Consider the following 20,841-nt stretch of genomic DNA (forward strand, 5'->3'; position numbering starts at 1 on the left):
AGGTAAAAATAGTGAAAAAGTGCAAAAGGAAGAGCTACTAGCTCAATCCAAAAGCTCCTAAATTAGGAGTGTTTCTGCACTTTAGTTTATGGCGCTAGCTGCACCATGGGTCTCGGGAGGGGGGTAGGAGCGTACCTGGCACACCGCCCTCAACGCTCGCCACCCGCTTAGGCACCTAGCTTCTCCTCTGAACCGGACCCCGACGTTTATGTTTACAGAACTGTGTGGTGATATAAATGTGGGAATCTGTTCAACACTGTGAGAGGGACTGCACTGGTGTAGACATCGTATGACTGTGGAACCCATGCTGAATTTAAGCTTAATTTTTTACGTTTGGCATTGGAACATGCCGTCTACCACCCAATGGAGCGCTTTACTTCATGAGGTGGCCCACTTGGGCAGGAGTTAACTAAGCGATCAACATTGTGATTTTGTATTTTTGCCCACATGGGCTTAGGAGTATACGCAAGAACATTATTGAGACACAGCTCACAGGAGCAGGACTCACTGTGCTCACGTTTACTGATGTTGTGCACGTTACGATTTATAACTGCATACTCTGCATCTAAGTTAAGTGATTGTTTATGGCTGCAAACACTGAGCAAACGGTCCCGTGCTTATACTTACGCAATGTGATGACTTGATGCATGATTTACAATGGAATGTTTCGATTGTTTTCATGTTATGCTCCACTTTGAAACAATGTTTTATTTAAGGCTTTTGGGCTTTCCACTCGTAAAACTCAGTACCTCAACACGAACTCAGCCCAGTAGCTCACCGGCGAGTCTGTTTTCTATCGTTATTGGTATGACGTCAATACCAGGTGACTTTGTATTTATGCAATGTAATGCAGTTCACTCGTTCTCGTGAAAAAGCAGGTCTCACCTGCGAAACGCGTCGAGAGAAAGCCTTCTGAATTAAAATACGCTTTGCAACTCAAAAGTGGCCCGGACTTCTTTCTTGCATGGAGGAGAGTGTTTGGCTGGAAAAAATAAATAAAATATATATATATATATATATATATATATATATATATATATATATATACACACTCTCACACTCTCTCAATTTGTGGAGATCTCTTAAATTCTGATCACAGGATGAAGAAGCTGTGCCATATTGGCAAGAATGTTTCAACAACAAAACTATATCTACATGCACTGTAAATTCCTCAGTGATCTTAAGTAGATTAGATGGGTATAACTGGGACCAGAAGCAGACGATGGGTCAAAGCAAAGTGTTCAAATTCTTCACTGGTGTACGCAATTTTACCAGCAATACCAACAAGTCCATGAGTTATTCAGATTTTGAGGTAAATGCAAAGAAGGCTCTGGATCCAACTGTAGCCCAACCAAAAAGCAGTGATCCCATCTGCTTCTCTATCACTGAGTAGAAGGGTGCAAAAATACATGTAGTTTGCATCTGGGAAGAAATTTGCACAGACTAATCTGGGGATTGTGGCTCTAGGTCACAGCGCTCAGTCTTTGGAAAAAAGACACCACATTTTCCACTTGCAAAGGATGCTTGCTTACAAAGCATTTGCATATTCTGCACCATGAAGTGATGGTTGTCATCCTTGGAACAATAGCAAATGTTCCACACAAACTCGTTGACGAAAGGGAATCTGTTCTAGAATTTTCTGGTAGACAAGATATGTAAGCACGAATAATTAATAGCCCAACAAAGACTGAAATGTTTTACGAAAGCAGTTTTGAGAAATTTGAGGAATCCAGATTATGAAGCAGGTAAATTATGTTCTCCATTCAATTGTTACCTTGTGGCCTCTTAGCCTACTGTATCTTCCTGGTCAACTACACCAAGTGGCACATAGGGAACTCTGCATTGGAATCTGAAGTTCCAGTGGGCCCCACACCAAAAATGTAGTGAATGCCATCTGGATTTCAGAAGAGACCGCTTCCAATCTGCAGTGATTGCTGCTCAAATGCAATTGTTCCACACGCAGACCCCTCTCACTTCCCCACCCAGAGGTGATGAACGGATCACTACTGGAATGAGGAATTCATATTCTGGTCTCCAACAGAAGCCTGGCTCCTATCAATCTTTTAAAGCTGGAAGTCATTTGTCTGGCACTGAAGAACTTCCTGGCATCCAAAAAGGAGAGGCCGGTGCAGATTTGTTTGGACAAGACCACAGACCTGTGGTATTGCAACAAGCAAGGCAGAGTGGGGTCATGAAGCCTGTGCCAGGAGGCTTTGCCCCTCTGTAGTTGGTTGGCTAATAAGGGCATTTCCCTGATCACTAGCCAGCAGCGGGGAGATCTTTGAACATCTGAGCGGATGAGCTAAGCAGGCAGCATCTGTGAGATTGTGAATGCTATCTACATTCTGAATTTCTGAGCATGACTGCTGTCACCAATTAGGCTCCCACTTCGAGAGGATCTCTCTGTCCCTCACCCAAACGTGCACTGTGTACACCTCTATGCTTGGAGATTGAGCCGCAGCAGTTGACTGCATTTAATCTGCCTTTGGAAGTGATGTATCTCATGCTCATCGCCAAATGCCTGAGCACATAGTCCATTTATGTCAGGTGCTAGGACAGATTTGTGGCCTGGTGTGGTATCCGCAAGATAGACCCTTGACCATGCTAGCGAACATTATTTTATTTTGTCTTTGGCCTACCAAGGCCTTATAGTGGGCACTATAAAAGGTTTTGTTGTCAGACATTTCAGCCTTTCAATGTTGTCTGGATCAATCCCGTTGTGTAAAATAGAATGTTGTGATGAGGCTTATAAAGGGTTTGGCAGACATTTCCTCCTAAATCAGTTGTGATGCTACAGTGTGGTGTTAATTTGGTCTTAACGTTCCAGAGCCAATGCATAGCTGCTCTCTGTGCTATGTCTCTTGACTTTGAAGACTATCTTCCTCATTGCGATTACTTCATCTCATCTTGTGAGAGAGCTTCAGGTACTCTCAGTGCAACTTCCCTAAACCCCATTTTTCCCCAGATAAATTGCTGTTTGAGAACTCCGACGGCGTTCTTGCCTGAAGTTGTGATTCCTTGCCTCGTTGGACAATATATCACTCTTTATTCCTGTTTTGCTTCCCTCACCCCTCAAAAGAAAAGGAGAGGCTTCATCAGTTAGATTCCAAAAGGGCTTTAGGCTTGTACATTGATCATACCAAAGAACACTGTGTAGAAGATGAGTTTTTGTGGGGCTCCCCAAGCACAGAAAGGGAAGGCTGTTGAGAAGAGGACCTGCCGCTGTGGATTGACCTTTGTATCAAGATCTGCCTAACAGTAGACAAAAAAAAATCTCCAGAAGGTCTGAGAGCCCATTCCATCTTGGCCAGGGGTGCTACCACTGTGTTGACTGGTAGAGTACCTGTCCTTAACATCTGCCAGGCTGTGACATGGGCATCAGTGCTCATGTTCACAAAGCACTACTGCCTTGAGAGCTGGGTCTAGCTGGGAGGGCGTTCTGCCTATTTGTTCCTGCAAGACTTTTTCACCTGCACCCACTCCACAGACCCTTTAGGGTGAGCAAGTACATCTTTGGTATCTATTCTAAACAGAGGAATCTGCGGTTAAAAGTAGCAGTCAGAAGATCAATTTCTGACTTCATTAAACTCTTCTTGTAAGGTACTACATCTGCCCACATAGTCCTCATTGCCTTCCCACCTCCGTGTTTTGTGGTGTGGCCTCTTTTCAACACCTACAAAGGTCCCAAGTTGGGAATCCGCACACTGGTACCAACAATTCTTCAGCTCCACACCTGTGAGCACCAAAAGAGAAATTGAAATCAGCATGCAGGGTTAGTGCTTTGTGGCTTCAGTTAGTCTCTTCAGGAGGACGGGTTGGAACCAGTGCAGTGCCACACAGTGCTGCCAGGCAGCACGCAGGAGCATTGCTAGTAAGCCTCCAGATTCAGCCCAGTGCCTGGAAGTATTCTGATGTGCGGAATCTGTGGTTAGAAAAGAGTATCCTCCCAAAAAAAAGTGTTACTGAGGGTTAGTATTATCTTTGAAATAAAATTGGTGACAAACTTATTAAACGTGTTCGGTACTGGTGGCTGTCTTCCTCTGTGCCATGGTTTGTCAGTTTAGCCTTACTTGTATGAGTAACTGATCAAGGTTCCTTCTTATGGTCTGGCTTAGAGTGCAGTTCAAAAGACACTGTTGCTTCTTTCATCCCCGAAATATGAAAACAAATCCCTCCAAACATTGGGTTTTCTTGGGGGCAAGGATTGTTGCGGATAAAATTAAGAACAGAAAGAATCTCCTGCTTCAACAGCTGGCTATTAGTTCATTTTGAAAACTCGTAAGGAAGTTGAAGCTATTGCTACAGCATATATCATGCATCGTGTTGGTTCCACAATGTCGTTTAGGAATGAGGCCAGTCCGGAACAGCTTAAATGCACAGTGGTGTCAGGAATACTGAGACTATTTTGACGGTCAGTGTGAGAGAGAGAATGAAAAATTGCTAATTTGGTGAACAATAATAGACCACTTACTGGCTGGCCATTCTCTGTTTCCCTTGAACCCTCAAGTATTCTTATCAACAAATGTCTTTAAACTTGGATGGGGAGCTCATTTGAACCACACTCCTAAAAGGGGAAAATTGGTTATTATTGGAATAGAAATTTAACTTATATCTTCCAGAACCCATGGCAGTGAGATTAGCTCTCAAATACTTTCTGTTCTGAGTAAGGGATTTCGAAGTATAAATTTGAATGGAAAAACGGTACAACGATGTACTACATCCACAAACCGGGGGCAATAGATCGCTCTGTATGATTTTTAGACCCAGAAACTCTGGTTTTGGGCCATGGAGAACAATGGCTCTATATGCACAACATGTACGAGATGTGGAAATTTTTGTGTGGATGTTCCCAGCTGATTTTTTGTGTTTTGGAGACCACCGAATGGGAATTGGACAGTAGGCAACTTAATCTTATATTGCTCGCTTGCGGACACCAAAGTGGGATATGTTCACTGTGGACCACAACTTCAAATATGTCTTTCACAAGCAGATGGCACTGTCGGGCATCCCAAAGGGAGTGTTCTCAGTCACTTTACAGGTTCATATACTCCTTCCCTGTGATTCTTCTGGTTCCCAGAGTGCTCTGCAAAATGAGCGCACTGTCTTGCAAAGGGATCTTGAAATCTCCAGCCTGGCCAAGGCTACACTGGTTTCCAGAGCTTTGAAAGATATCTTTCCAGACACCCGTACAATTATAAACAGATCCACTTCTCCTGTCATGGCACAATGCACAGAATATATCACAATCTTTCCTTCCTGCCTCTCACAGTTCGCCTCCTCAGGAATTCAAATTTGGTGCTTTAGATCTTCCGAATGACGTATAGGATATTAGCAGTGGCTAAAGCACCTTCTATTTTGAGTTCCTATGGAATGAACTGGAAAAGCTTTTACATTTGGGTAGAAATATTGATCCAGTTAATATATAATCTAATTCGTTTTTAACTTCTTTTTTTAGCTGATTCAATGAGGATTCCGGTATTCTTCAGTTAATGTACATTTATTCAACCTTTTCTTATTATCTAAGAGGCCTGACCAGCCTTTTGTTGTTTTCATGATGTATTTCTACACAACTAGAACCATGTATACGTTTTTGTAAAGACAATGTGCAAACAAATCCAAAACTTATCCCAAGGGTGCAGCTATTTCATTTAAATCATCAGGTGTCTTTTCGAAAGTTTTTTTCCAAAACAGTGGCAAAGAGAACATTCCACACTCTGATTGCAAAGAAATGTCTAAAATGTTATCTTCAGAGAACTGAGAACTATCACCTGAGGGACCAGCTCCTTATAACATTTGGACATATCAGTAAGGAAAATCTCCTGTGTCAACTAGGTATTCCTATATGGATTGTCTTGTGCGTGACACGTGGTCGTATCACTGTGAACAGGCTTATTGAAGGGAGAGTATGAGCTTGTTCTACCAGAGGGATGGCAGTGACACGTGTAATGCTGAAACATAGAAGTTCACACATGTATTTTCCAGACATTACTACACCCCGATGGAATTGAAGTCAGAAATGACAGTGGGACAGACTTTTCTGTGTAATCTTGTTTCCATAGGTGAGCTTCATTCCTGCCTTCTACATGGACATTTGTGTATTACTGTGAGGATGACTCTTTTAAACTCCATATTCAAGCATGTGAATCGGTGTAAGGCCAATTCTAAAAAAGAAGACAAAACTAATTTCTTGTAACTGCAGTTCTTCAAGGATTCAGTAGGTTTCAGAGATTTCAGGAGAGCCCCCTTCTCACCTTTTTCTATAATGAGGCTCATGTGTATTCTTTAATTTCTGATGAGCTCAGAAAATCTAGGAGTTGGAGCCTGTAAGGGGTATTGAGATAGGTGCCTGCCCTTCTGACTGGTTGAAGCTTGGGCCATAAAATTAGGTGGATTGGTTGTATATTGTCTATGGCTCTACCACTGTTTTGTGAATAGGTGCACTGCTATTAAACCTTGGTTACTGAGGGTTACCTGTCTGACTTCTGGGCAGTATTCAAGCATGTGAACAATGAAAGACACCAATGAGAACTGCAGTTACAGATAAGTAACTTTTTCTTTCTTGGTCTTCGAGACACAAGGCAATACATTTCTGAATTTTCAATTGGTATGTTTGCTTTTGTGATCCTTTCAATCTCCTTTATTCATCATGAGCATTTGTTGCCTATCTATTTTTCTTTTACAAAGACTATGCTCCCCTCCCCCCCTCCCCCCACCACCCATGGTCCTTATATAATAGAGAAAGCTGCATGCAGCCGTTCCTTGCATGGTGTCCACTATTGGTTCTAGTCTCAAAATGAACCACACATTTTCTAGACCATTCCCGATTGTGTTGAACGAAGGGCTTGACTGAAATTAATAGTCATTTAATCAAAGATTGACAACCCCTTCCCTTTTCGGTCCAGAAGGGCTCTTCTTGCACCCATCCCAGTAAAATACTTTTAGGGTTTTCGGTGACCTTTAAGCCTATAATTACCCGTATGTTGGAAATATCCCCGAAGGGGTGAACTTCTATTAAACATTAGAGTGAAATTGAAAAGGCGCTTTTAGGTATTTTTTTTCTAAAGATCAAGACATTTGATTGTGATCTGATCAAGTGCATTTCAGATTTCAATGCACATTGATAAAAATGTATCTGCCACCCAGGCAAGCTTATTATTATTATTTGTATTTTTATTTTAAACTGCTGCCAGGCATGCGAAAGCAGAATGAATGCTGGATTGTAAGTAATGTTAGAGGAGATCTTATATCAGACGCCCTTTATCTGAGAGAGCTCAGTGATGGATACAAATAACCTTAAAACACATCCCTTTTCACCTGAGGCCATGCAAATGTTTAGATAGTGAATAAGGCTTAGGGATTGCTAATAACAATCTCTTAGCATTGTTTTGGATAAGCTGCAGTTTTTTCAGCATTGCAGCAGATAAACCAATATAAAGAATGATACCGTAGTCCAACCATGACCTGATTACCACCTGGATTACTGTTTTGTTATTGTTCCACTATGACATTTACATAAAAGCTGAAAATGAATTTTCAAAAGTAAGTATTTACTTTATTCATTTGATTTGAAAAAGTCAGCTTATGTATGTAATATATTGGTACAGTCCCACAGTGTGTGAGAAATTGTACCCATCTGTCCACATCTCCAACACTGGTTCATTCTCTTAGTGTTGGTTGCCTGTTGTCAAGGCAAACTCTAGAGCTGGGTTTGATAAAGATTCAGGGTCATCATCTGCTTAGGTCAGGTTAAGGTCATCTAGCCCAAAATTGAACTGTGCAATTTTTCTTACTTTGCGGACCCTATTCATGAAAGCCTTGAGGTATAGTGCATAAAGTAAACGTGACCAAGCGCAGCTCTTTCTCTTGCCCTGCTCTAAGATGATCCCGTGTTAATATCTGTTGTTTACTCTTATCTGGGTGCAGTTTATCCTGCCAGAACTATACTCCAGAAAGAAAAGCCCAAAACCAGGCCCACTTTATTCTATCAACTGCTTTCTTGGCATCCAATGACGAGAACAGTGTGCTCTCCCTATGCTTGTTTGCTATATCTGTTAGGTGAACCACTTCTTTTCCTATTTTCTCCAACTGATCTTTTCCGTGTGAATGCCACTGTTTAGCTGGACATTAATTCATTAATGTGAAGTTCCAGGATTGTCTTGAACAGTTTAGCTTTGAAATTTAGGAAGAAACCTGGACAGTATGAACTGTATTCCTCTGGGTTCTTGCCCGATATTAGTAATGCCAACATTGTCACCTCTGTCATTGAAATAGTCACCACACCTATGTCTGCAAATGTGTTAAATAGATGGGCATCAGTCCTTTTAGGTTCAGCCAGAAAGACTTGTAGAAGTCTGGGCCAAAGCCATTAGATGCCAGGGCCCTTCCAAAGTGATATGTTGCACTAGTTGGTCCCTTTGCATTTCTGTCAGGGTGTCACGGCTACCTCGAGAATGTATTCTGTAATAGCCTCTGCACCTGTGACTTCTTTGTGTATAGTTTGGGATAATATTGCCTAAACACTCTTAGCATGGGCTGTTCCTCTTATGTCCATCTACTCCCCTTAATTGCCTATATAGGATTTAGCTTGTATCTTTCTAACTGTGGCCGCTACCAGCTAACCAGCTTTGCCTCCCCCTTCAAAGATCATTTACTTATGTTTTCTTTGCAGGATTCTACCTTACTTGGTACCATGAAGCGCACCTGACCACTAAAGCTTTTCGCCATAATTTCTGGAAAATTGTTTCCTTATAATACCTGGTGTTCTCCCAGAAAGCCCTTTAGTGTTAGTTCCATGTTCTTCTTTTTTCTAGCCATTTATGCGATACACATGCCCAGTATAGCTACCTTGAAGGAGCCCCAGATCTTCAGTAGCTCACATTCCCAGAGTTATTAAAGCAGACAAACTCTAATTTAGGAATGAATAGGTTCTTTTGCGAAGGGTGTTTTAAATAAACAATCACTGATCCGCTATCCCAGGTCTTTTGTGATTGACGCCACTCTCACCCCTTTACGTCAGGGATTGAGTCATTAGAGCATGAAAAAACAGCATCAACCCCAAGTGTCACCTCATCCAGCTGGGGGCCCGCGTTTGATGTCAATACATCTTAACTATTCTGGCATAAGACTTAAAAGAAGGCTAATGTGTATAATCTAGCTCTTCCCCTTCTCTCATCCTCAAGGCTTATACTAGGCCAAAATCTGTTCCCTTCTCTGAGTGTGCTCCACTCCCTTCCACCGTTATCAGTCCAGTGGCACATCCATTCTTAGATTCCCATCTCCTTTACCACCACAGGGCCTTTTCACTCCAGTTCGCAGCTTTTGGATTGCATGCTTCTCCTGATTCAGTGCACAGACCACTATCCGCAAGATTGCTCTGTGCCACATCTACCAATTCAGTAGAAGTTAGCGACCCTCCTTGTCTGATACAGGTTAATGCAGGGGGAATCTAAGTGGAGAACAAATAACATACCCACCCTTTTCCTTGTTTTTGCTGAAGAGAAGTATAACTTAGGGTGAAGCTTTTGATTTCATTCTCCATATATCCCCAAAATGTGTGCAATTTCCAGGAAAGGGGTGTCCTGTTGCTAAAAGGACTGCTACCAAGGAGAAGCCAAAGAACAGTTAAGTGGAGAATAGATGGGTTTTTAACAATTTACACATTTTGGTGAGCCATTTTTCAGGGTGGAGATTTAAAGGGTGGGTGTGTTCTGTGCTTTGCCAGTAACTATGTAGAAAGCATGATTTCCCATTGGGGCCTTCCTGAATTTAGGGACTTTTACTCAGTGAAGAAGGCTGAAATGACCAGTCCTTGAGTGGATATAGAAGGAAAAAATAGTGGGTGTGTAGTTGTTAGAGGAAAGACTCTAGAGAACTTTGTGACAAAAACACACGGCCATAAAGGAACCGTGCTAGTACATAGGAATCCAATGTCATCAAGGAAGATGGGCAGAGACACTGATCTCACTGCGCAGAACAAGAATTAAACAGGCAGCTGTCCTCTGAATAAGTTGTGAAGTGCTGAATAAACAATCCGTTAAACCTACAAAAAACAAATTACCATAATCTAACCTAAACTTTTCTAGGCATATTTTTTTATATCACATACAACATAAACAAACAATTAGAGGTGGAGCTTATCACTGTGCCCAAAATATGTTTTTCATCGAAGACTTGGTGACAGGAGTAGGAGGTGATCCGAACAGAAGCCAGCCACCAACTTGAGGTTTAGAAGGAAGGATATTCGCAGACTATGAACTCTGGCTTGTCTATGTTGGGTCTGAGGGAAATGGAATCAATCCTATTAGTCACTGAATATAGGGACCTTTTGAAATGGTCCGGCCAGCAATCCATGTCTCTGTCTGGTCTGAGCACAATCTGGGTATCATCCTGGAAATTTGCTCGAGAAAGCATACGTCCACTTCAGCTTAATTATGTCCCCAAAGGTTCATAATTTGTTTGCTCCGATTGAGTGGTCTCACATTACAAAAGTTACACCTGATATATTCACCCATTGTCACACACTCTTCTGTGGCTGTCTAAAGTGTAACCCCTCTACCTACTACTGCACTGAAAGCGTTCGGTTTTATTAGGTCTAGTGTTCCACTTCCTGTCTTTCTTTAGGGCTTTCGCTCCCCTAGGTCATCTTGTATTGTTTGTAAGAGGCTGGAATCCCCCATGCCTGTCTGCCAAAGTCGCACATTTTGTAAGTTTTACTGCATCTGCTAGTTTTTTATACATCTGTTGGTTTTTGTATTTCGATTGCGTTCTCTCCCTTTTCGGGAGCACAGCATTGCTAGCCCCGCCGCTTTACTGTAATGGTAGCTGCCCTTCTAGTGAGTAGTGCCTTGGTATTTTGACCTGGATTTTTCCAATTTGTAGCTTGCAAGCTTTCACAATGATTCCAGCCCCATGTGTCCGAGTTGGTTACCTGAGATTGGTTGTTGGGCTAAAATATACTGGCATTACGACTGGTAACTAACTTTCAGAGGAATTAACAAAATTGGGGTTTGAAAACCGTAATACCAAATTTATTATTTTCATGTAACACTACCCTTGGATGTGAATATGTGCCACTGTACCCACTCTATTTTCATCTGATAAAATGCTATTAGTACGAGTTTTGTGACCACAGCCTGCTTTTCTGCCAAAATCGCAGCTTTGAGCAAACCAGCTTCAAAGATTGTTGCAGTTTGAGTTCATTGCAAAAAGTAGAAACATGGGAATAAAAAGTGGTTATTATGAAGTGAAAAAATGTATTAATTGTGGGAATATGAATTGATGTGCGCGTGCATTACTGCTTAAATACTGTCTTGTTTTGATGTCCTCAGGCGTTCCAGCTGGGTCCGACGGAAGCCTCCTATTATTGGGTATATTGGGTACCAACGCAGTATGTGGACGCTATCAAGGACACCGTCCTGGGCAAGTGGCAGTATTTTTGAAGTCATGTTCACCTCTGGCGCAGGAGACGGACCCTAAACAACAGGACATTAGGAGGGGACGACCTGCCATCACCTGGTCTTTGAGGATCCAGGCACTGTTTGCCATAGAACTTTGACACTGTTGACCCTTCACACGACATTGATGGGAGCCAGAGGTGACGTCCGGCCACTCTTAGTTCATTTTTTAACTTAAAAACAAATGTTCTGCAGTCCGCTTCAGGTGTATTCAGAGACAAAGGAAACCCGTCTTGATCCAGAAAATGATATTCGCGAGAAAATAAGAATATTCTGCCAAAACATATATATAAGAAATAGCTCTTCCAGGAAGTTTTGACACAAAAAATTACAAAAATATATTTTTTTTTAACTGGATTTGAAAAGAAGACAAATATTTTCTTAGTTGCACTGCAAGTTGTTTCACTTAATTTGGCACTTTCCATATTAACAAAATGTTTTTGTTTTTTTAAATACCTTGATCTTTCACAAGCCATAGTAATTTTTCTGGCCAAGTGGCTGCTTATGTAGCAAGAAGTTTTGTGAACTAATTACTATGCTTTTTAATCCCAAAGAGTTTTTGGTTTTGCTTCTTTCTGTCCTTCAGCGACAGTGGGTAGAGGTTTTGCATTTGAACAGTTGAATAGTGCCACAGCTTTCTTTCTGAGGAGCACCTGAGTTTGCAGTTTGTGGTTTAATTTTGCTGGGATGTTTGATAGGAAGATCTCTTTTCCATTTCTGCCTTAACATCCTGTTCCCCCAAAAGAGCCGAAGCAGACCTTCTAAAGTTTGATTCAGGGCAGCCCTTGTTATCCAATGTCCCTGCTGGGCATCTCACTTGATTAGAGGGTGGGTGTGTAGAGAGTGTCCATGTCTGTCACTTTCTGACTCTTTGAACACATATCCAATGAGATCTCCAAATATCATTGTACTTAATGTGAAGGAGAGTTCTTAAATGAAATGGGACAAAAGGTTGAGGAATGTGTCATCTTAGAAGCACGTTAGCTGTGAATATCCAGTGGCTTTTCACTGTGACACGTTTATGTGTTATTTTACCTCTGGTGATTACTATTGGCTGTATATTATACGCACAGATCTTTTCACACAGGCGAGTCTTCATTGAGAACACTGTTTGAGACTAGCAGCTGCCCTCCCTGCTTTCTGTGCTTCCAGAGTAACCTATAGGCAATGGATGGTAAGTGTTTTAAAAACCAGATGCTGTTGGATATTGTCCCAATGTGTGCAGGTGGTGGAACCACCTGGTATTCTGGGCTAGCGGTGTCATCTCGATGCCTACTGTCATCTTTAAGCGTTAATATTTCTCACTTTTTTAAATGTGCCTATGGATGGTTTAAAACCAGTCTGATCTAATGTAAGACTACTTAAAAGATTTGAAGAATGTCTGCAAGATCTGCATGGGTGATTCACAGAACTCCTTTAAAAACTCTGAGTAGACGGTTGATTTAATTTGCACAGGATCTAAGAGCCTGGGATCCATTGGACAGAAATTCGCTTTTAATTGCTGCAGCCTTCCAGTTTTAGGGCTACAGTGCTTATGGAATTGTCTCAAGTATGCAGATTTTCACGGTTCTGAATGGATCAGCAGCTTCACGTTGTAATTCATCTCTTTCACTGGATGGCTCAGTATTGGTATTATGTTCCCTAGTATTAATTATTTCATAGATCTGTTTCTATGGTTCTGTCCTCAGGCCCAGATAAGTGCAAGGCAGAGTTCATACAATCATAGGACTCTGTATGAAAGATTTGTGATGAGTAACTTGGTTCACACACATCGGTATCTTCCACAGAGACGACCCTTCACCTCTAGAACCAAGTGGCAAGGGGTAGGTACTTGGGAACTTAATACCCCTGTAAATGGTGTGCTAACAGTTGACTCACTTTCACAAATCCTTTACTATCTAGTATTTATTGTCAGAAAGATTGGCATAGGCACGCAGTATAATTATTTTTTAAGACTGTATGGATCGGGTGAGATTGTCATAAAAATGTTAAATATTTAAACTTAAAGACTGAATGGCAAACGTGACTGAACATTGCCCACTCCATGTTTTAATAATTTAAATGGTTATTATAAATACTGAGCCTTCGGAGTTTATCCTTAGGAGTTGAGAGTCTATAGAATCAAACCTGGGTATAGACCTCTGGAGCTGGATGGCTTGGAGCATTCTACTCTAGAATTGATAGGCTCAGAAGTCTGTAGAGGGAAATGGCCTTCCACCGCCAGAACTGGTAATTGAGTGATGCAAGGGGATACTGAGCCCCTGGTACAAATAAATCACTTTGGTACTGCGAGAGTACCAACAGTCTTGAATTTAGGATAGATTGGAAAAGAGATGCATATCCCGTTAAATTTGTGATCGAATGGCCCTAGTGCTGATAACTGGATTACATCAAGTTCAGAATTGCTGTCTACAGTGAGTGTGGTGTACAATTTTAGGACTGGCTGTTTTAAGGACACTATAATATGGCTACTTTCAGCCGTTGTTTTTACTTTTGAATATTGAAAGAAGTATGTCCGTATTTTCAATTGTAGCTACTGATAGCATGAAGGGTACGTAAACTTAAATTTGCAAGTCCTTGGTCAAATGTTTTGAGGATGTGGAACACATTAATTATTTGTTACTCACAGTTGAAAGCCAATCAGGTTCTAATATAGAGCCTTTCACCTCTTAGAACGATGGAGCTCCCGTTTTTGGTCCAAGGTTACAGAGCCATTCAACTCTTAGGTTATGTGAAGGTGGGGTGGGCACGTTTTTTCATTTCTGGATCTTTTGGATCTTTATAGTTTGAAGGATTGGTACAGCCAGTGCACATTACCCAAGTTAAATACCTTGCTTGGGGTACAATTACCCAATCGGGCTGTATGGGAGTAGATAAGTCTGTAGGAAAGAAAGCAAATATCAAGAGCTTTTCATTTAAATGTGAAGGGATCTGCAGATTGAAAGATTCATGCAGAACCTTTCACTTCTAGGTGGTTTACACAAAAAAAATTCAGCCTTGGGATTAAATTGTTTGTGAAATTCATGTCTATCAGTTGTGTCTTCCAACTGATGGATAGATACATGAGGGATTATTATGAGACTGCAATCACAACATTTAAGGACAAGGGGCATTGACAGAATAGTAAAGTGTGTTTAACCTCTAGGATTGGATATGAGGAATATATGCAACATGGGTGATTTTGGACACGGTAGGAAATTTAAACATGAGAGCATCTTTTACCCCTAACTGAATAGGGGATGGTACAGATATGCGGAGCCTTGTCTTGTTTTGGTTGGACCTATACAGTATCTTTCTGTAGGCTCTCATTCGATCCTAACTCAGGTTAGTAGTGACCGAAAGTCATTAACATTTGTGGCCACACAGTGACCCCATGTGAGATGAGTTGGTGGTCTCAATACAGTTACAAATGGACAGGTGTCCATATCAAAACCACTGTCACTGTTTGCACTATTGGCACTCAAGTTGTCGGTCTTGCAATGAGGTCAAGGATTGAATGGATATTGACACTGAACTCCCTTCACAAGCTTTTGGTGATCCTATCAGAAGAAGGCTAGTTAATAAATGGAGGACATGGCCAAATACTCTCCTACCCTGGCTGGAAAGCCTTTCCAGAGCTTCTCTTCTGTGGATCAAAGGAGGACTTCAGTTTGCTATCTTTGCCAGTCCAGCATCTTTCAAAGGCATGACAGTCACAAGAGAATTTGTAACACATAATAAAAGAGCATTTAACCAAACAGCTACTTGTTTCCATTTGACATATCCTATATGTGGTTTCCCAGTGCTGCTGCTTGACAGTGTGTGGTTTCTGACAATGTGCTACTTGATGTACCCGTCTGTGTTTTAACAGCATAATCACAGCTAGTTGAGTTTTCCTAGAATTACATGGTGTGAACATCAGTGAAGTAAGTAGACAAAAAATGAGACATTATTCATAGTATGCTGTCATTTAATTCATACTACTGAGATGGGCACTCTCCGTAATTGATGGAACCCAAGCATTTGCCTTGCCTGCTACAGACCTCACCAGATTTCATGATCTACCACCAACACTTCATATCTTCTGCATTACGCTGCTCCATTTATCTACTACTCCTAGGGAGTAGAACGTGATTTGACTGCTATATCCACATTGCATATTTTGTTCACATTTCTCCATCATGGGATTCTTTATAATACAGTAGAATATCTCAATGCATGTTCATGATACAAGAACACATTTTCGGATGCATATAATTTGAAATACTTTTTTTATAGTCAAAAAGCTTTATAGGAATGAACATTTTCTGTTTTTTTTAAATACATATACAATATGCAAGTTAAACTACTTAGTAAAAAATAAGATACATTAGAAACAAACACTGCTTTGCCTTTCTTATTCTTCCCGCAGGGTAATAAGTAGTTCTGCCTGCGTAGGCTTTTATGACAGTAAAATTGGACCCTGCTTTAATATTTCAAGTAGTTGCTGCACTCACTGCCTTGCACAACTGAGTCTGAGAGGTAAATTATGTCCATTTACGGAACCAGGAATTTTCAAGATACTACTATCCATTTAAAGGTAGTTGGACAGAAAAGTCCTTCTTCAAGAATTGTATTTCCTTGCTCAACAGCGAAGAATGTTTGTTGCTTTTTCAAGCAGGAAGGAGCCTTTTTCCTGACAACTTTGTTGAGGTGTTTTCATCTTCTTCGTGTGTTTCAGTCAACATGCTTGCTGTTTTCACCATCTAGCTATCCATTGTGGAAGGCATCGAAGGATGATTAGGTGCCTTCTGACTTACCATACTATTAATAGTTGTGATGTTGGTAAGAAGATGTCTTTCGGCTGGCTGATTAACTTGAAGGGATGTTGCCCCAGAGCTCTGTAAAATGAGGTGAAATATGTAGATCTCTTTATTCTGTCAGTGCTCTTGAAAGGACCTTCCCTGGTAGCTGCTGATGAGGGTTTTTGTTAAGCTTGTTTAACTGACGTACTGAACGGCATTGATGGCCTTTTTATAACACTTACTGACACACAGTTGTTATGAGCTGTAAAAAAAACCTCAATCATTAGCCACTTGAGAAGTGGTTTTGTACAGTCTCGTAACGGAGACAACTGTTGAAATTATGTTTAAAAAAGTAAACGAGTGCTGTCGGTATAGTAGTTGCAAACCGAATTTGGCATTATGTTTCTTTAATTACACAATACAAGAAACTTAATATCAAATCTGCTATTTTCTGGACCCTGTGTGGGGAGCAAATTCTGGTGGCATTGATCCACCAAATTCTAGAATTCTTTCTGCTGGAGAACTTGCACATTCATATGCCCTGTTAGAGCGTGATATTTCAAAATATTTTGCTTAGCTCAAGATCAGGACGATTTTGCCCTCCTCTGCCCCTGGGAGTGGTAGGGACCAAAAACCTAAGAGTTCATCTTCTGATCTTTAGTTTCAACACTGCTCTCAAGGTGTGTGCTCAGGAGTTTGATGCTGCATCAGTTCGGATGCTTGGCCTCTAGGACTTGGAAACACTCTAGTTCGATGTTGAATAACCACTAATGGAATCATTGCTAAAGATCACCTTTGCTCCAATATTCCGCACCTAAGCCCTCTTCTGATGGGTTACTGCTTAATCTGGCATCATTGGACAACAGTACACCTGCATCTCCATTGACCACTACTTCACAAACACCCATGGAAGTCTGATCCCTGGATGAGGAACCAGGAGTTTCTCTTGCACACCCACTACTTGGGTTTCCCCTCCATTCCAACACAAGAGAAGCCAAGACAATATTCTGGAAAGAGGTGAAGAAAAGATTATTTTTGAAAACACCCTCACAATGGACCCAAGAGCAAGCAGCCTACAAAAGACTGCTGTTGTAGACTGCACCCTGCTGAAGAGAGAGGCCAGGCTCATGATCCTGCGATAGGATCAGCCAGCTGACCACCCAGAGGTGAAGGGGTGCCAGAGGGCACCTACCATTGTAGATGCCTGAAAGATGTCTCCCTTTTTCTTTAGACTCCCGACTACCCCTGTCAGAAGCTCATATTAAGATTGCATGGCACTCCTTTCAAATCCTGAAGCCTTGTCTGATATTTTCTTGTATGGACATTGCACGCCAAGAGATTGCCAACAAGGTGGCGGAGAAGTTGAACACTGGGAACATGATGCCAGATGACCTGATCTCACTTATCTTTGAAATTCACTGACCAAAACAAGCCGCCAGACTAATAGGTCTTATAGGTCAATTATAACTAAGCACAGCCTTCAGTCTGTGTTCAAATTCAAAGCTTCCAGTCCTATCCCAGGCTCCTATTAAAGATAGGTTTAGTTCTCAAGGTTCAACTTCTATTTCTTTGGAGGAAAAAATAAGAAAATGGGTGCTAAGGGTTAAAAAGGTGAGACATATTTCTTCAGTTCCCATGACTGCCGCAAGTTGTATCGCATTGCTCAGGCTCTGGGGCTATTTTCTATGGAACTTTACATACCTGGTTGCAGGATTCCTCCACAGGGTTGAAGAGGAAGGCCTTTTCCAAATTCCAGTTGAAAGAGTAATGAACAGGGCAACATTTGCATTCACGTGTCCTACTGGGATAGACTTCTTCTGCTAAAACAGCAGCAATTGAAATCCATCCGAAGCAGAGGAAAACCACAACTTTCAGTCTCTGTGGGTAAATTCTCTGTCTCCTCAATGTATTGTTTATCCCCTGTAGAAAGGTGCATGTCCAATTTTCACCGAGCATTACCAAGGAAATCAAAGACAAATGTGTACTGTATATTAATTATGCAGAATGGGTACAAAGCCACATTTCATTCGGAGTGGGATAACATTTCCTTCTAGACTCACTAAAACAAGAGCTAAAGCATCCTGCGAAAAAAGAAAGAGGGTGAGCCTCTCAGAAAACAACAGTAAATATGGGTAGCTACTCCTGTTGTTTCATAAACAAAAATGTGCAAAACAGGAAAGGCACCAAATGCAAGTAATTGGTCAGAAGATAAACATTATGTTTGTTGTGGCTTCAACAAATCTCTCCCCGGCTTCTCTAGGACAATAAAGTGTGTGATGGCAATTCAAACCTTTGTCAAGGCTTTGTCTATGGAAGGTTGCAGAGACCATGTAGATAATCTGATAATTCGTGGAAAGTAGTCTCAAAAACAACATCTATTTTACATCAGCATGTTGGCGCTTTGGGCAGGGTTACTTAAACATGCATTACCATCAGCAGGAAGGCACTCGCTCTCGCGAAAGGCCCAGTCGACCTGGCACGAGCTAGATTTGCATCACATAATTTAATCCCCTGGGACCTCCGAAATCGAAGGTGGACCGAATCAGTGGACCTTATCTAAAAGCACGTAAGTGAGTGCTGAATGATGGAGTGCTCTTTGACGTGCAGGTCTCTGTGGTCACATTTTTATTTGAAAAATTAGAGCGAAAAGGCCAACTCCTGAAACTTTGACTCCATTTCCGTATGATCTTGAGGCTCTTTGAGCAGGACCCGGGATTCACCTTGCAGTGTTACAAAGATTTGGTGTGCCTGGACCCACAGTTTCTCCTCACTTTTATCGTGCTTTGCAATACTTTCACCATGTACAGTAAAAAAAGGGTTCTGTTTGGAGGACATCAGAGGTTGCTAGTAGAGGTTATACATTCTCACAGTGCGGGTTAGTACTTAGTAGCACCAAAGTATTTCTAATTGAGTTGACTTCAGATGTACTTGTAATCTTGTTATACATTCGGATAAACCAATGATTTTGAAACTCAAAAGAAGTTAAAAAGTCATTTATTTGGAAAACTTGCTTTGTATCCTGGCAATTGAACTAAAAACAAATGCCGTAAAGAACCCAAAAGGCTACAACACTGTAAGAAAAAAAACGGCCCCTCAAAAACAAAACGTAATTTAAAAGCACTGAGATAAGACCATAGCTCGATGGCAAATGATTAAAAAGAAAAGTTAGCACCATTAGTTATGCATGGATATTCGCATTACCGGAGCAAAGATTTGGAGAGATTACCAAAATGCAGGAAGAAGGTGCAAAAAAATAATCATAGGAATTGAAGTAGATTGGGGGTAATAAGATGCAGTTTTGCCAGTTAAAAGAGTTAACGTTGATGAGAAAGGGGGATGCTGTGAATGTCCTTTGCATATACTGGAAACACCATGGCATAGTTTGTTCGAGAGGAGGAAGCCGAGCTTGGGAGGGGTATTTCACCTTTCAAAACAAAGTTTTGAAGAAAAAATAATCTAAAAGATTAATCTGAAATGACACATTTTTTACTACAAAATTGCATTTCTGCGATTTAATTGCTTTCAAACGATTTAATTCGAAAATAATGTGTTGTCATTGTACAGATTTTTTGGGGTCCATGGCAAACCATATTTTGGTCTCTCATTTGTAACAACTTTCAATTTACCTTTTTTTCAGCTACTTGAAGACTCGACAATGGGGAAAAATTATACATTAAACTTTCTGAAATGGGGGCACGCAAAGACAGCCAGACGCTCAAGCTGTCTGGTGTCTACCAACCAAACAGTACCAACAGAAAGTTTGGAAAAACATTGATGAAGCCGTTTTTTGTGCTTCAGTGTAGATTTTTCTTTATTGTCTCACATCAATATTTGACATGGAATTCTATCTAAGCAATCTGTTCCTACTCTTTTAGGACAAATGCGGTATGAGTGACTTGGTGGGTGTTAAGTGGACTGATGCCTCATATTAAAATAAGACCTACATTTCTTGAAAGTGCTTTAATCTGAAGACCTTTCATAATTCCAAATGCCAATATTACTTACTGGTAATGTTCATTACTTCAATAATTAGTACATTACATGAGGTGTGCTTCACTTTGTGACAGTTCCTGTACCCAAAAGTAGTCCAACAAGAAATATTTATTTGCTTTCACTAAATGTTATTCACCACCCTAATATAACATCCTTCCCTGCCAGTGCACATCGCGACAATGCCAAGTTTAGTGAAGGCCTACTTCCTACCTCATGGCTGTTTACCTGTTTGGGAAGAGTGGGAGGGAAGTGGGCTGGGATGAGGAAGAAAAAGTCTTGGAGTAATGAATATTACTGGTAAGTAATGTTGCCATTACCTCCTCATCTCTCTTCTTTGCCCCAGTCTGTATACTACATGCGGGTGTATAAAGCTATTAGCATACAAAAGCAGGTCTGATGCTCAGACAGAAGAAAGAAATATTAATAGAAGGGAGCAAAAGTATTCATTCTGCTGCTTGCAAAAATCCTGAATTTAATATCGCGTGAGGTCCCTGGGCATTCAGTCTGTACTGCAGTACAAATGTATTGTGAGCAACACTTCCTCAAATTATTTTTGTGTACAGCAACCGTATGTATGCAGGCACACTTTGATGTGTGCAATATTGAGCAGAGAAGAGCCACTATATAAGCAA

General features: G+C 41.1%; 1 protein-coding gene across 2 annotated transcripts in view; it reads left to right on the top strand.

Moving 5' to 3' along the window:
* UBFD1 (ubiquitin family domain containing 1) overlaps positions 1 to 15,190 on the top strand; it is a 66,423-nt gene extending 51,233 nt beyond the window's left edge. For both annotated transcript variants that reach the window (XM_078664793.1, XM_078664794.1), the window contains one exon: positions 11,328 to 15,190. In XM_078664793.1, coding sequence (XP_078520919.1) covers positions 11,328 to 11,475 — 148 coding nt within the window. In that variant the 3' untranslated portion in view covers positions 11,476 to 15,190. The remainder of the gene's footprint in view (positions 1 to 11,327) is intronic.
* Positions 15,191 to 20,841: the final 5,651 nt, after the last annotated feature.

The sequence above is a fragment of the Lissotriton helveticus genome, chromosome 10, assembly GCF_964261635.1.
Source record: "Lissotriton helveticus chromosome 10, aLisHel1.1, whole genome shotgun sequence".
In the NCBI taxonomy this organism is placed as follows: domain Eukaryota; kingdom Metazoa; phylum Chordata; class Amphibia; order Caudata; family Salamandridae; genus Lissotriton; species Lissotriton helveticus.